Source organism: Typopeltis vanoorti, chromosome 6 (assembly GCF_054136105.1).
Source record: "Typopeltis vanoorti isolate ZY-2024b chromosome 6, IOZ_Tvanoo_1.0, whole genome shotgun sequence".
In the NCBI taxonomy this organism is placed as follows: Eukaryota; Metazoa; Arthropoda; class Arachnida; order Uropygi; family Thelyphonidae; genus Typopeltis; species Typopeltis vanoorti.
Window position 1 is genome coordinate 86,769,598 of NC_143554.1, and position 17,197 is coordinate 86,786,794.

The 17,197-nt window shown below is 32.6% G+C and overlaps 1 protein-coding gene across 4 annotated transcripts in view; it reads right to left on the reverse strand.

The window, feature by feature from the left end:
* LOC150105668 (voltage-gated inwardly rectifying potassium channel KCNH6-like) overlaps positions 1–17,197 on the reverse strand; it is a 373,820-nt gene that overhangs the window by 140,100 nt on the left and 216,523 nt on the right. For all 4 annotated transcript variants that reach the window (XM_090394297.1, XM_090394298.1, XM_090394296.1 and 1 more), the window contains one exon: positions 2,829–3,254. In XM_090394297.1, coding sequence (XP_090250423.1) covers positions 2,829–3,254 — 426 coding nt within the window. The remainder of the gene's footprint in view (positions 1–2,828; positions 3,255–17,197) is intronic.

Here is a 17,197-nt window from a genome sequence, read left to right on the forward strand (position 1 = left end):
TTGTTTCAGTCAGTTCAATATGATATTTCAACATAAAAAAAGCGGGGGGGGGTGTATAAAGTAATATAAATTTGAATGAAATGGAATTATTATAACATATTGCAGATTTATTTATGAGAACGCGTAGCCATTCCACCAAAATCGATAACCATAAAGAAACTATATTCTTGTGAAAACATCCCAAAAAATATTATAAAAATCAAATTTTAATGTCCCTGTAATATATCACATACTGAGTAAATATGCCTTATTTACAGAGAAAACGATATTATAAAAATGGAAACGCATGTCTATCTAATCATAAAAAAAGAGAAAACTCTGCAGCAATTTCAAAAGAAGCGGCCGCACTGGAACATGGCTTGGGAAAGCCCACTCGCCAATAAATCAAACTGAGTATTTCACAATCTTGTGGGTTCTCTTAAGGCAATCAAAACAATTTTTTAAAAATGAAATTTGAACTTGACCCGAGAAAGAGAACTGTTGTTGAGTGATGTTCATTCTGTAACGAGTTATACGTATAACATTTAAAAGTCAGTGACGTCAACATTTTAGCGCTTGAGTTAGAAAAACTAGCACATTCCTATAATAAATATCCTAAGGCAATTTGACTTTTTTAGAGAAAAATAGCATCCTAATATAGATGATATAAAATTAAATATAAGCCACTACTTTAACTAGCATAAATATAACTAATAACATAATTATAACAAAGAACAAGTTTAGTAGAACATGAGTATAGTACATGAAGAATATGTACTAAAAGAGATATGTATAACTAATACCATGAATTTTAGAGAGACAGAAAACAAAATGGCTCAGTACATTTAACGGAATCAGTCAAAGAAACCGTGTGTTATTCAATTTATGGAACAGTATTGACATTTTCGATTTTTATGTAATTTATGTAAAATAAACAGAGTAATAATATATTGGCATTTTGCTAGATACGTAAAGTAAGGTATTAAGAAATGAAATCAGCAGCAAAGAATTTCTAAAATGGGTTTAAAATCCACTGAGATGCTATTCCATTACATTGATCTGAGATTAACTGAAAACTTAAATACAAACTATCTACTGCTAGAGAATATTTCAAAGGCATTCCGAACATTTTTTTAGTAATCGCGAGTCATGTTTGATTATTCTATACTAACAACATTTCATGTATTAAATTTAATGACTTATTAAGTGCATTAGAGAACTGGAATCAGAGAGGAAGTCCTAATAAAGCACTGATATGAAAAAGCTTATCCTAATATCAAGTCATAAAATACAGGTTAGAGCTCTAATTAAAACGACACTTTTTGTGTATGTGTGTGTGTGTGTGTTGTCCCTGAAATTACTGGCTAATTAAAAAAACACCTTTTGAATGTCTGAACTATCATTAGCAAGTAATTTTCTTCTATTTATCTGAGTTTTCCAAGTTAGATGTTTAATTACTTGTTGGTCTGAAAGAAGCTGAAGAGCTAGCGAATTGAGTCGACTTATCAGTATATATACTACTGATAAATGGACTCCATTCGTTAGTCTTTCGTCTGTGTGTGTGTGTGTGTGTGTGTGTGTGTGTGTGTGTAGAAAGTTTTTTTAACTTGGGTATATTATGTATTCAAGATACCAAGTAATTTTATATAAACTTGATTTTTAATCCTATTTCCCAAGTAAGCAAACAAATAAGTAAGTCAAGTTTGCGCCTGCCCGTAGTACAAGTCTGAGGCAACTCGTGGTAAAGGTAGATTAAGCTCTGATCACTTTCCTTAGTATTTTTCCCTTAATGTAAAGCACATCCCCTTGCAGAAATGTATGATGCTATGCATTAAAGGCAATGGTCACTACCCATATCGGTTTCGACCTTTATTGAAGTCTCGTCAGTGGGAGCCAGACCTGATAATGCTAAGGTTGAAGTAATGCAGAGCTTATGAATTTTACCTAAACAAGTTACCACAAGGTGCTTTGACCTTATTAAATAATTCTATTATTTAATAAAGTAATAATTCTATAATTTTTATAACTTATATAATTCTATTAATAAGGTCAAAGCACCTTGTGGCAACTTGTTTAGGTAAAATTCATAAGCTCTGCATTACTTCACCCTTAGCATTGTCAGGTCTGGCTTCCACTGACGAGATCTCAATAAAGGTCGAAACCGGTATGGGTAGTGACCATTTCCTTTAATGCATAGCATCATACATCTCTGCAAGGGGATGTGCTTTACATTAAGGGAAAAATACTAAGGAAAGTGATCAGATCTTAATCCACCTTTACCAAGAGTTGCCTCAGACTTGCACTACGTGCAAGCGCAAACTTGACTTACTTATTTGTTTGCTTACTTGGGAAATAGGATTAAAAACCAAGTTTATATAAAATTACTCGGTATCTTGAATATATATATATATATATATATATATATAAAGCGTTGTTTCCACAGAATAATTAAACATTTTAATTACTTAACAAAATCAAGAGAATTTAAAAATACTTTTGATTTTGTAGTTATTAACATTATTAATTAATTATTTATTTTTATGATATATTTGACTTGAAATCATCTATATGCTTTATGTTATGAATTAAGTTGCATACAGCATAGTTAAATCCTGGATTAAATCCAATATCCCTAAAAACACGATATCGTCAGTGTGGAATGAGCTACATAAGCTATCCTTACTTCCATTGGATTTCATATTACTATTATTCTTGATTTCATATGTATACAAAGAATAGCAATATATGCACAAAATGCAGAAGATATGTTTAGATAACATAATACATTACAAATTATTCCAAACAGTTATGTTTTAATCAATTAGTTAAAACAATTTATGATACTGTACCTCGTCAGTTTCTGAGCCTAAGAACAGGAGATCAAATGGAATAGCGGCAACGATGTCAATGATAAACCATCCGCGGAGGTAATGGACGGCAATTTTCCCCGGGTGGCTGACAACCTCGTCGTTCGTATTGACGTACGTGGTGCGGAAGTTGATAAGAATGTCGATGATAAACATTACGTCGACGAGTAGGTCGATGATGATGATGGGGTCGTCACCGTACTTCTTGTTGCGTTTGTTATCAGATTTTTCTTCATTTAATAGGAATGCGGCGACATAAGGGGTAAAGATGGCGGTATAGATAACCAACAAGAGGATGATCCAGTCCCAAACCGCTTTAAAGGGCGAGTAGTGGAGGATGGTCCATTTGTGAACACGTGGTTTTTGAAGTTTGTATTCAGGAAGAACATCTTCTCCTAATGATAGCACCTAAAATGAGAACCTTATAAGTACTAAATATATCGTGCATGAATGATAATGTTCAAGCACTCGTCACGTATTATTTTATTAAAGTTCAAAAAGTGATAATACGGGATATTCTTTAGACACAATATCGTATCAATTTGTTACCATGTAAGCCATTTACCATAAAAGGCTCTATTTAAACAATTTCAGTTTTAACTGCATCATCATCATCATCATCAAAAGAAGAGAAAATGAAATACTAGTTAATTTATTACTGAATTAAATTTAATATAAATGAAAACAGCTTGAAATATGTGTTTGAACTTGATCTAATTATCCTAATTACAAACCAAATTATTTAAATTATAAAATAAAAAGAAATCAACAATTCAAGATAAGTCAGGCCATCATTTATTCATTATGAATAAAGTAACCCTATTTCAGATTTGAACTCAGAACGATGACACTGTCATGATGAAGTGCAAGAAGGCAGTTTCTCTGTATAACTTAAGTTGTTCTGTTTGATACAGAAAAATGTGGATATGACGCAATGTTGCCATAAGAACAGATTCCACTTTTAGTATCTAAGTAATAATATATTGAAATATTTGGCATTCTAATCCAACTTTTTTTTAATTGGGGAAAAACGAACTTAGAGTTATTTTTAGCATGCTGAACGCAAAGACTAATGCATATGAATAACAATAGTTGCTCCCCCCCTTTATCCTTATTGAATACCAAGTGAGTACTTAGTATAATATGGATAACAAAAGGCAAGTACATTAACAGTTTGTGTCTATCCCATGGATAAAATCATCCAACTTAGTTCGAAATTAAGTTTCCAAATCTCACTTGGAATGCATGCAATCCAATCTATTCTTGATAAACTGCGTTATAGTGTGTCAATTTTATTCACAGTGTGGAATAAGATCTATAACAAATATCCTTTTCACAGTAGTGATTTGTTATATATTTTGATGCATTTCTCATGCATGCATTATCAGCATATTACGCCGATAAGATACATTTGAGACACTAAGCTCGACATGTGTGGCATGACTAATATCTGTTTATGACTGTTCTATTTATAGATAATTTTTATTTACTCATATGCCAAGGTCATTAGTTTTAAAATCGAAGTGCACTGAATTAAGGTTTCATCGTTATGAAAGCAGTTTCCTACTTAATATACTTAATCAGAGGGTCACAGTACTAGTCTTTCTTCATTCGACATCTGGAGGATTCAAGTACGATTTTACTAGTGCCTAAGAGAGCTTTCAGGGTTACTGAATTATGTCAGGGCATTAGATCAACATTATATGCCGGCTGTCATAACAGCAGAAAGTCCAGGAGATAGCAAAATCCTGATTAAAGGAAATTGGTTCTGTATGTAAAGTCATTGTCTACTTAACATATTAGGCTCAATAACCTGTATGGACCCGTAACTGGACTTTGTATGAATTTAATTGATGCTATACTAGACCGATTAAATATATATTTGTACGCTCAATTTCTATACATTTTCTTTTATCTTTTGGGATGAAAAACCAGGCCTTTATAACTAAAGGCCATCGTTGTCACAGACTGAGGTGAAAGAAGCTCCTATACAAGTCTTAATGACTAATATTTTCTTCCGCATTATTGCAATAACTTGGGATTAAAATGTTTCGAGATTAAATGACTTGAGGTGAACTAATTAAACCCAGAATATTAATGATAATGGCAGGAAGTTCTAGAAGCAAATATTAGGGCCAGGAAAAAGAGTGTTTATTATTCCTGTATATTTTAAGAAGTTTTATTCTTGATTTTTGCAGGAGTTGTTTCTGATGGCCTCGATCTAATATTCGTTGTCGTTCGTCTGTCATCCTTTGTTCATGATCGAATTTGGCTTGATTAAGCTCTGTCTAAAGCAGAAGTCAGTAAAGGAGGTTAGCTGTTATTTTTTTTTAAAAACAAGTTCTAAAATAGGGAAAAAAGCACACAAATATTTCAGTATAATTAGCGCATAATATAGAAGCCAAAGATTTATAAGAAATAAAACTGGACTCAAGTATTCCCGATAATATAGTCAATTCATAGTGTTTACAGATTTAGTTAGAAATTTCCATATGCATTATATGTGAATAGTACATACACAAGCCGATTAATTTCACGTAAGTTGGTATGCACAATTTAACAATCACCGGCTGTTAATTAATATTCGTTTTTTAATAAAACAATAATCGAAATTGTGTGTGGCTTTAAACAAAACTTATATTTACATCGGCGTTGTCTATGCTAGACCAGTGCCCTGGCATAGACAACGTCTAGCATAGACATATGCATATTGAAAAATATTAAATGTGTATTTGTGCAGTTTATCCATAAAGAGAATTACATTTTTTACTTGATATGCTTAAAAACATGTTCTTTTTAAATATAACGAGAAAATAAACTTATGTTTGCCGCTTCTGAAAACACATTATTAATAGGACTGTTCTTTTTGTATTTCACTGTTTTTAATTTTGTCGACATAAAGGGTGTGCAATTTCATGTTGATGCACTAATTTCTACACATTCCGTATTGACTTTCAGTGAATATCTAGGAATCCATGATTTTTCGAGAAAAAAGACTAAATTATAATCAAGAAAGGTTATTTGATTTTCTTTCGTTTCTTCGATTTCCTGATTATAAGTTAAAATGGCATCATTCGATTGCGAAATTTTGCGAAATCGCCTGCAAGATTTATTACATGTAGAATATCTACTGGTACTTGTGAAATTTTTCACATTCGTCATGATGTAACTAATTGTGTTTAGAGGTTTGTTGTTAGAATATACACTGTAATGAATGTAATATATAGACTCAACACTTCTGGTTCTATTATTACATAACAGTATGCAGGAAACCAGAAATTAAGCTGCTCTAATACAACTTATATATTAGTGTGGACGAAAACTTCCTCGAGTATAGCACTATTTTCAATTTGGGTATGCACTGCACATTATCATGATCCATCAGACATACGAACTTTGTCTTTCTACGTAAGAGAAACCATAAAATGTTATTCCATAATTGAATTAAAGAATTGCTCCGAAACTAATGGAGTTATCGATGGGTGAAAATAGAAGACACGAAGTCGTATGGTTTCAGTTTTCTTTCACTATTCAGAGACAGGCGTTATGATTTAACTATTTCTCAGATTCTCATAATGCTGAGTCAAAGATTTTCTTCGTTTCAAAATAGGCGAGTCTAATGGATAAGCTTGGTGCTATGAAAAGTTAAGCAAAGGAATCATCTTTATTTCATCCGCAAGCACAAATCAGAATTATGTGAAAGTGCACTTATATGATCGCTGCTTTCATCGTTTTATGTATAACTTGTAACTACAAGTAAGCTATAAAACCTTTAGAAGTTATATTATCAGTGCTCTCATCTTGTCACGTATGCTTTTGTATGTATAAAATTCTGATACACGCTATGGACGAGATCACGGTGAGATTTGTATTATATTTTTTATGAATAAATCATATTGCAGTAAAGCAAGTAACACTATTTACATGTATACAAAGTATGTTCAATACAGTATCAGGAATAATGTGGACAGCAGAAGGAATAAAAGACTTGCAGGATTTGAATTTACTTTCCTTCAAAGTAAGTCCCCTTTGTATCAACATGCTGTTTCTATTGTTGCTAAACTTTTATCGAAATACATTTACGATAAATGTATAGACATTTACAGAATGTCTAAAGGTCTTTTAGACATCCTGTATATAAAATAAAAATAACTAGAATTGACTCTCCCTACTCACAAATGTTGCACAGATATATTTATAACATACTGCAATTAAAGCAACTGATGCACTTGAACAATGAAAAAATTATGAAAGAAACTTTCGGACATTGTAAAAATCATCATTATTACAGTCGATGTTTTATATTAAAATATAATAAAACATTTTCACATTTATAAATAATTTGAAATAATTTTTCTGTTCTGCGTGCCATTCACTGTTAATGTTTTATACAAATTATAAAAAATTATTTTATACATCCTCCATATAACGTTCAAAGACCCAGTGACGTAGCTAGAGCTTTTGCCATCCGGGGCGGTCCCTGAGTTTGCTGGCCTTCTCAATACACACCAAAAATACTACAAAAAAAGTCAAAAACACGTATAGCATTTCTGACAATCTGAGGCTTAGTCACCGTCACCACTGGTCAGACCGGCGGGCGTTTTCGCCGTAGCTCCCTGATCGCCGTAAACTCCCAAACACGCAGCAGTATGATAGATTTGTTTAAATCTAGACTCTAGACCAGGGGTGGGCAACTTTTTTAAGTATGCGTGCCAAAATCGCCAAATCTTTGATGCAAAATTTTCTCACGTGCCAACCAAAATTTTGGGGAACATTATTATTTGGTGTCTTAAGTATTGGGAAAACCTTTCCAAATAATCAAAAATCACACTAGAATGGTAAAATCAAAGAATATCGTAAGAGATATTATTGTAAGTCATGTAAGATTGAATGAATGTAAAAATTAGTGAGGAATTTTTACTTAAAAGTCCTTCTACCCTGTTGATAGCATGAATATTTTTACTTGCATTTAAGTGTAATTCTAACTGCCATATAAAGCCGCACTTAAAGACGCAATTTTTAACATCAACAAGAGTAAACAATAAATAATTCTGTTTTTTCAAGTTTTTCTAATATATTACAGTGCACAATCTCATAATCGTTTTACTTGACTAAAGCACAATAAAATTAAATTAAAGATATAATTTTATTACTTCTTAATCCCTTAATACATAAAAATTACACACAAAATAAATTGTTATTTTACTTAACATAATATGTTAAACAGAAATTAATCTTTACCATTTTCAGCAGAAAACATCAAATAAAAACTAGAGAAAGAAAAATAGTGGACATTTCATTTATTTAGCATCAATGAGACTTCTGCTGTTGCTGCATCACTAATAACAGATAATGTATGTCAGGTTTATATTTTGTAACCTTTGGAGATATGCATGCGCTACTAGTTTCGTCTGTAAGGGTACTCCTGACTTAACAAAGTTCATCACTGAGAACAATGATTCACCAGAATATGTAGATGCAAAAATGGATAATAATGCTGTTGCAAGGGTTTTTAAACATACAAAATGTTTCGGGAATAGCATTCCAAGTTCTTGGTACCCCTTTTTCCGCACTTCTCCCTGTTACTCCCGTCTCTAATCGCTCCTTTTCAATATTTTCCAAGTCAACAAATATTTGCCTCCAAATTGGGCTACTTTGAAAATCAATCAACTGCATTTCAAAATCATCCATATTTATCCACGAAAACATCTGCAAGTTTATTTGAAGATGTTTTCGTGTCCTGTAGTTTGGGTTCAAGTCATTTAAATGTTCGCAAAAATCTGCAAAAAACATCAGTTTACAAACTCACACGATGTCATACATTTCTTTAGAACACATTTGTTGATTAGTCAAAAAGAGATTTATCTCACCCAGGCATCCAACAAATCGTTTCTGAACAAGACCTCGACTAAGCCAACGAACATTGTTGTACATTATTAGTTCTTTGTACACCGAGACAACCTCATTCAATAGATTCTGAAATTGTCTTTTATTCAAAGCACATGCAAAATTGTAATTAACAACCTTGGTTACTGTTTGCATCACTTCTTAAAGTTCCTTTAGGCCAGCATTTACGCAAAAATTCTCCTCATGTAGGATGCAATGAAAACCTATCAGTGGATGACTAACATATTTTGCACACAGATTTACAAATCCTGCTTCTTTACCAACCATGCTGGGCGCACTATCTGTTGTGACGGATAGGACTTTTGAAATATCAATTTGTTGAATAGATAATTCGTTCATAATTTTGCTTTAAGGTTGAAATGTAACTTTGAGGTTAAAATATGCTTTACATATTTCAACCTTACTGATACGCTCAGGTAGTGTTACAAGGTTAATCCTCTCTTCGCATACTTCATCATCCCTACAAAATCGAGCAAAGATTACCAGCCTAGCTGATGATGTAATGTCTGTGCTCTCATCAACACAAATAGAAAAGAACTTACATGAAGCCAAATCTTTTAATTGTTCTGCTGTATTTCTTTCCAACAATTAAGTATTCTATCCTTAATTGTTTTTCTACTCACAGACAATTCTTTAATGCGCTGAATAATTTTTACCTTTTCTGAAAGATTGTCAAAAAGGAAAGGAGCACATTCCATCCATGCTTTAATATACTCCCCCCATCACTGAGTGGTTTTCCATGTTGGGCAATAACTTTTGAAACCTCAAAACTAGCAGCAACTAAGTTGGAACTAGGCCTACCTGAAATAAATTTCATCAACGTATAGGACTGTTTTTTTTTCTCTTGCTCTCAGTTCACGAGAAATTAATTTTCTTTGTTCTTGCTCACTTTTATTACTTAATTTCTTATGAACAGTTGCAAAATGTCTCTTTACAGAAGTCTTACAAACAACTTATTCGGAACATAAAATGCATAATGCTTCATTATCTTTCTTAATCATGCCTTTCTTAATGTTTTTTAATGTGTAACAGATTAAAAAAAACTAATGATGAATCAAGCATTTTAGCATTTTTAGGATAAAAACGGAATCATGCTTGTTCATTTTTATGCACGCATCAAAAGGCTTAAGTAAAAACCTTAATATAATAGGGAACCACAGAAATATTATTATTACTACTGGGACCCTAAAACCCTGTCGATGGCCTTAGTTATATGCAAAATTAGAAGGAAAAAAAAACGTTTTCGCAAATGTGTACTGACTGTGCAGTGCCCGCTGCTGAGATGCAGCCTCCACGGTATAAGCAATAGCCAATAAAGCAATCGCCTTACCGTGCGTTTTTATTGTTTTATTTTTAAGGATTTTAATTATAGTATGATAGGATATGTAACGGTTTTGTTATATTTATATTTTATTTATTTTAGTTGTAATTATAGTTAAAAACTAATTATTAATTAATAAAAATTACTAATTTAACATAAATAAAAGAATCGTGGACAAATAAAATTGTGTCTCACGTGAAACCCCCCAAAAAGTGCCGCCCGGGGCGAACCTCCCCCCCCCCCCCCCAGCTACGCCACTGCAAAGACCTTATATAACGGTTCTTTGCACTCTAGACGGATTTTAAATTAGTCATATCACTTGCTTTTCGGTCTTTTCAACAGAAAGGCGAGCGTCGCATTGTAATGGCGCTAAGCTCAGAAAGTGTACAAACATTAAAATTAATGATTTTCAGCGATGTTGATGTAATGAAATAGAAATATATATCCTCACCAAAAATATGCTGCACAGCAGAATCTTTGGTGAGCCAATAAAATCAAACGTGTTTTGAGGAGATGTTTATGGTGTCTCTGAAAGGATGTGGCAAGTGTTTGTATTAAATGTCTTAAAACTGACAAAATATCCATTGAAACATAAGATTTACTAAAATATCATATATAGATTAATAGGAGACACACCATTTGATATGAAGAGATAACCTCAATTGTAAACGAATCCCAGCTTGGACGATCATTAACATTGAAAATGGCAGAAACTGAAGTAAAGTGTGCAGTTTTTAGGATTACCGATGATTAAAGGTATGCGAAACAACGGAAAGACGTCAGAATTCATATAAGCTGGCGTGACTCGATTTTAACAGAAGATCTACGCGTAAAACATACAGTGCAATTCAGTCAAGTTCGTTCACGTTTACTGACAGATGAGTAGCAGAAAAAATCGTTCATTGGTAGTCTGATTTGTTTGAGCATGGATCTAACGACGAAAACACAGAAATAACCATTACAGATGATGATGAGTGTGGGTTTATGGATAGCTATAAACAAAACAGTGGAAAAGTCCATCTTTTCCAATGACAAAAATTGTATTCAAATGCATAGCATAACCAAAGTTATGTTCCTAGTTTTTTTTTTTAATTATGCATCACGATTATGCTCCTGAATAAATATTAAAAATTAAATAGGCTTTTACATAAAGCAGTTCAGTTTAAGAGATCTCAGGACTGCCAGTCTTCAAAACGAATGGTTCCTTAAAACCATGAAGTGCCTCAACTCTTTCAGTATTTTTAAAATAAAACGAAATAGTAAGGTCAGTAGCCTCCAGATTTTTTCGTGCGACATTTTGGGAGCCTTTCCCAAATACATAAACACCTATTGGAGCCATTTTGTCTGTTCAGAGTACATATAATAGCTCTGCCTCAGCTGGACGAATTTAAACGAAATATGACATTTAGGACGTATACTAAAATGTTTCGATATATAAAACGAAATTCTTCTGTCGTGGAATTTACTATAACAGCATTAGTAACACCAATTTTCAGTCTCTACAAGGCTGTTAATGTGAGAGTTAACACAAAGAGCACTTAAATATGTCTAATGCTTGACTATGGAATACAAAATCTGCATCATTTTGACACAACTGCAAAATCTAAATATATTCACACAAAATATATGAAGAAGTTGTACATGAATTTTTTTTCTAACCAAACCACGTGAGAAGATTGAATCAACCTGGAAAATAGAAAATGTGTGTAGAGAAATGGAACGATTAGACATTAAAATACATGGATTATCAGACATTCTGGAAAGACGATACGATGTGGAATGTTTAATTACTCTTTCAAATGGAAAGGAATATAAACTTATGGGAAGTGGAGGAAGTGAGTCTAGAAAGGGAGTTGCATTCATTATAGAAAAGGAGTTCTCACATTCAGTTATTAATGTTAATAGGAAATCTGAAAGAATAATACCAATTTTAATAGAGACAAAACCACTGATGATTATAAAAATTTATACACCCACCAAATCTGAAAATTATAAAAAAAATTGAAGAATTTTATGAGAAAAAATAGGAAACTATTCAAGGCATTGGTGGAGTGAAAGGCAACAGGACGTTAATCACTGTGGGTGATTGGAATGCCAAAATAGGAAAGGAAAGAATAAGTTCTGTTGTAGGCCCATATGGATAGCATAAGAAATGACAGATGTATTAAATTTTGTTTAAAACATAAATTGATAACTGAACACATTTTATGAACAAAAAGAAAAATCAACATATACTTGGAGATCTTCCGATGGTACAAATACTAATGAAATAGATTTTATTATTATTATTAAAAGAAACACACGTATTAACCACAGTGAAAATTATTTACTTGTAAATATTTCATCCTAAGTATCTTAGGACATCATCAGTACAGTAGTTTAAACAATAGGAATAACATACAGTTAGGGCGCATGATTACAATGGAATCTCATTAAACGTGCGTAATGTGTTACAGAACTAACTAAAAAAAAAAAAAACCTAATTAGTTTACACAATTTTGTATGACAATTTCCCATACTTTAGGAATAGTAAGAACGTCGTTGCGTTTTAAATTTGGTCTGTGTAGTAGGGCTTCAGAACTTTCTTTATATAAACGTTCATGTTTATGTAAAGATTATGTAAAAGTTTAGACTTTTCCCAATGGATCCTATGGCTTGGATTTTCAGTTCCGTGCTGAGAGAGGCCAGATTTCTGCGGTTTAAAAAGATGAATGTGGTCATGATGTTCCGAGATGCGTTTCTGAACAGATCTACCTGTCTGTCCAAAGTAAGACAATTTGCATGAGCATGGAATCTCATAAACGCCAGGCAACATCAAAGGTGAGAGTTTGTCCTTGGGAGAAGGTAACAAGTTGTAAATTTGGTTGATAGGTTTGTAAGTAGTGGAAAAATTGTGTTTCTTCATAATTTTAGAAAGACGTTCGGAGATGCCTTTGACGTAAGGTATGGGAATCCTATGGACTTCTTCTTGTCTGGTTTGATGTGTGGGAAAGTGAGTGATGATTGTTTGAGTTGTTTTAGGATTATATCCATTTAGGATGGATGTTTTTTTGATTACTTCTAATTCTTGGTTTAGAGATTCTTCAGAGGAGCAGAATTTGTGTGCTCTGGAAACTAGTGATTTAATAATGCCAGATTTCTGAGATGGATGATGAGCGGAAGAATTGTGAATGTAGCGACCTGAGAATGTAGGACTTGCGAAAGACAGACGTAGCGATGGAACCGTCTTCTTTTCTTTGAAGGTGTAAATCCAAAAAGGAGATACCCTATGGAGATTCTTTTTCTAACGTAAAGTTTATGCGATGATGAAGAAGGTTAATTTTATCTAGAAACAGTTGTTCATGTTCGAGATGATCCCAGACTGCAAATACGTCGTCGACATATCTTAACCAAATTTTTGGTTTGGGTACAAAAGTGAATATTTTTCCTCAAGGTGTTCTAGAAACAAGTTTGCTAGGTTTGGTGATAAAGGAGATCCCATTGCTGTTCCTTCTTCTTGCTTGTAAATTTGACCTTTCCAGCAAGTCTATATTCTCAGGTCGCTACATTCACAATTCTTCCGCTCATCATCCATGAACGTTTATATAAAGAAATTTCTGAAGTCCTACTTCTTCTTCTGGTTCCCATCTGCCATACGGCCGCGGGAGGGTAGCTATATGCTACCATTCTAGGGAGATGATTATGAGCAAGGTGGTTTCCCGTTGCCTTCCTTGCCGTAAGTATTTATGACTGTAACCTGTGTGTTCACGGGGCCGGTTTGCCTGCTTGCGGGATGAAAAACCCCAGATAAACTGGCGGAAAAAACCCTGCTGCCCACGCCCAAGACCGGCTAACTTGGCTATGGCTGAGGAAGATCCTTAAGCTCCTCACGTCGTGGACGGGAATCGAACCTAGGACACTCCTTCCCCAGGCATATGGTTGCGAAGCGCAAAGCCACTAGGCTAACCGCGCGGACTGAAGTCCTACTAAACAGACCAAATTTAAACCGCAACGACGTTCTTACTATTCCTAAAGTATGGGAAATTGTCATACAAAATTGTGTAAAATAATTAGTATTAGTTTAATGAGATTCTATTGTAATCATGCGCCCTAACTGTATGTTATTATTGTTTAAACTACTGTACTGATGAGAATGTCCTAAGATACTTAGTATGAAATATTTACAAATAAATAATTTTCACTGTGGTTAATACGTGTGTTTCTTTTAATTATGATTTCTCCACAGGTTTCGTTATTAAAAAGAATAAAAAAAAAGATTTTATTATGATCCATCAGAGATGGAGAAACGAAATAACAATTCAAACGTTATGCCAAGTGCCGACTGTGGATTAGACCACAAACTTGTGAGAATTACAATAAATATACATTTTAAAAAGATAACAGATTTAGAACATTCAAGTGGAATACAGATAAACTAAATAACAGTAATACCAAGACTTATTTCAGAATAATATAGCATAGTAGATTGAAAAGAAAGAAGACCCCAACAAATGTATCAAGATAAAAGAAGCAATATTGACTGCAGCAGAAAAATGTATTGGAAAAACAAAGAGTAATTTTTTTAAAAAAAATGGAAGACTGAAGAGAAACTAGAAGTAGTGGATAAAAGAAGAAACAGGAAAAATAATCCCAATGGAAATGCAGAATATAAAATATTAGACAGAAAAATAAATTAAATGTAAAGAAGAAAAACATATTTGGGCAATGATTGCTTAGAAGATAAATTAGGTAAAAAAAATAAAATTGTAGTGTTGAATTCAAAAATAAAATTTCTTAATATCCAAAATAAAATAGCAAGCCATCAGTTAAAATATAAGAATACGAATATTATTATAAATCTAGAAGACAAGATACAAAGATGGTGCGAATACTTAACAGAACTTGGTAAAGCTACAATCAAGTGTTCATTCAGAAAATCTAGGTATACTTAAAGAAGAAATAACAAGCGCAATAAAAGAACTACCTAATTCAAAATGACTGGATATGATGGATTTATCAGCCGAAAAGAGATAGGGAAAAGAAACAGATTTTTAATACAAATAATACAGAATATATATGATACAGGCATACTACCAGAAGACTTCATAAAATCTATTTGCATTCCGATACCAAAAAACAATAATGCAGTAGAATGTAAAGATTTTAAAATTAGTATCATATTCCATACTTCAAAAATACTATTTAAAATAATAATAAAAAACCAGAATGTTTTCTAGAATTAAATTCATATAATGAGCAACAAAAAGGATTGATGCCAGGAAAAAATTACAATTAATGCTATTTATGAATTAAAAACTATTATTGAAAGATCAATAGAAATAAATAACATCTATCTCTGCTTTATAGACTTTCAAAAAGTATTTGACGTAGTAAGCCATGAAAAGTTAATAGTAATAGTAAAAGACATTCAAATTGATACAAAAGACCTCAGAATAATAATAGAATTATATGGAATCAGAGGACACAAATTATAAACGACATTAATAATGAAACCATATAATGAAACCACAGATATCAAAAGAGGAGTGAGACAAGTGTGTATAATATCCTATATCCTTTTCAATATATGCAGTGAAATGATAATGAAAGAATATGAAGAAATTGAATTGGGAATAAAAAAAGCATTAGAATTAACAATATTAGATTTGCTGATGATTTGATGTTCATAGCGTAATCACAAATAGTTAAAAAATATGGTTGAAATGCTAATTAAAAAGAGTCCGATTTATGTCTTAGTATTAAATATAGATAAAACCAAGTAAGCAAAAAACAGCAACAAAACACAAATTTACGATTATCAACAAGATTCCCTCAAAATGTAAATGAATTAATTATTTAGGATCATAGAAAATGGAACAACAGTTATGGAAATAAAATCAAGAATAGCTAAGAAAAAAGAAGCGTACTAATGACCTCTATAATAAATAAGACAAAATTAAGAATAATAAAATTATATGTATGGTGCACATTGAATTATGGATGTGAGATATGGACATATACAAAATCTATAATAAAGAAATTGCAGGCCTTTGAGATGTGATGCTGTAGGAGAGCACTGAAGATTTCTTGCAACGAGAAAAAAAAAGTAATGAAGAGATATTGAAGTTAATGGGATATTGAAGTTAAAAGTACAATTTAGCAGGACACATATTAAGATGATCAGCAAGTAAAACGTCTCTGGAAATACTAGAGGTAAATTTAGAGGGAAGAAGATCTCCTGGTAGACCAAGAGCTTCTTGGGTTCATGATGTAAAGAAATGGATGGGTAAGAAGAGCTATTAAGATCAAAAGAATCGCAGAAGAGGATCAGACACACTGGCGTACCATAATTGCTAGATTCCAAATTGGAGAAGCTACTAAAGGAGAAGAATAAAAAGCAAATAATTAGTCGTTCCTTTTTCTCTTGTATAGCCTGTGCATTTGAAAATATTTAAATAGTATTGAATATTTAACTATTTACAAAAAAAAAAAAAGGAAGATGAATGTCATCGTTTGGTGTAAGATCACGACCTTGATTATAGGCCTGAAGTGGCTTGAAAAAGTTTCACGATTACTCTTAAGAGCATGGTTTTCGGATAATCCAACCTTGTGGAGCATACTGAGAAAAATAGTATTATGATAGAACAATTCTCATTAAAACGAACTCGGTTAATATCTCAAAAAATAGGTGATAACTTTACCTCTAAGAGAAATAATCTTCTTCGCGATACAAATATGTGAAATGTTTAGTTTCACATCCGCGATATTAAGTTAAGGATGCTGGTGTGACAATTTAAACTCAGTTCTTTAATGTGACCCGTTGCATAGATTACTTTTAAAACTGCAAAAAATAGACTGATATGGAATGGAATATAAGACAATGGTTGTTAACTATTTTTGTGTATTTATTTAGATTTATTTGAAGATATTTTTGAGATTCGAATATTTGAAAGAGAAAGGGAGAGCAAGTACCCCATTTAACACTTTCATTGCCAAGCTGAAAATTGGAATTTCGTGTGGTGGGCAATTTTTTTTTTTTATTATTTAGTTAGTGACGTCCACGCGATAACGCGTGATCGGCCGTTTGGTGAGCACTCGCATCGCGCGATTGGCAATGAACGTGTTAAACTTGAATAGAATAGAA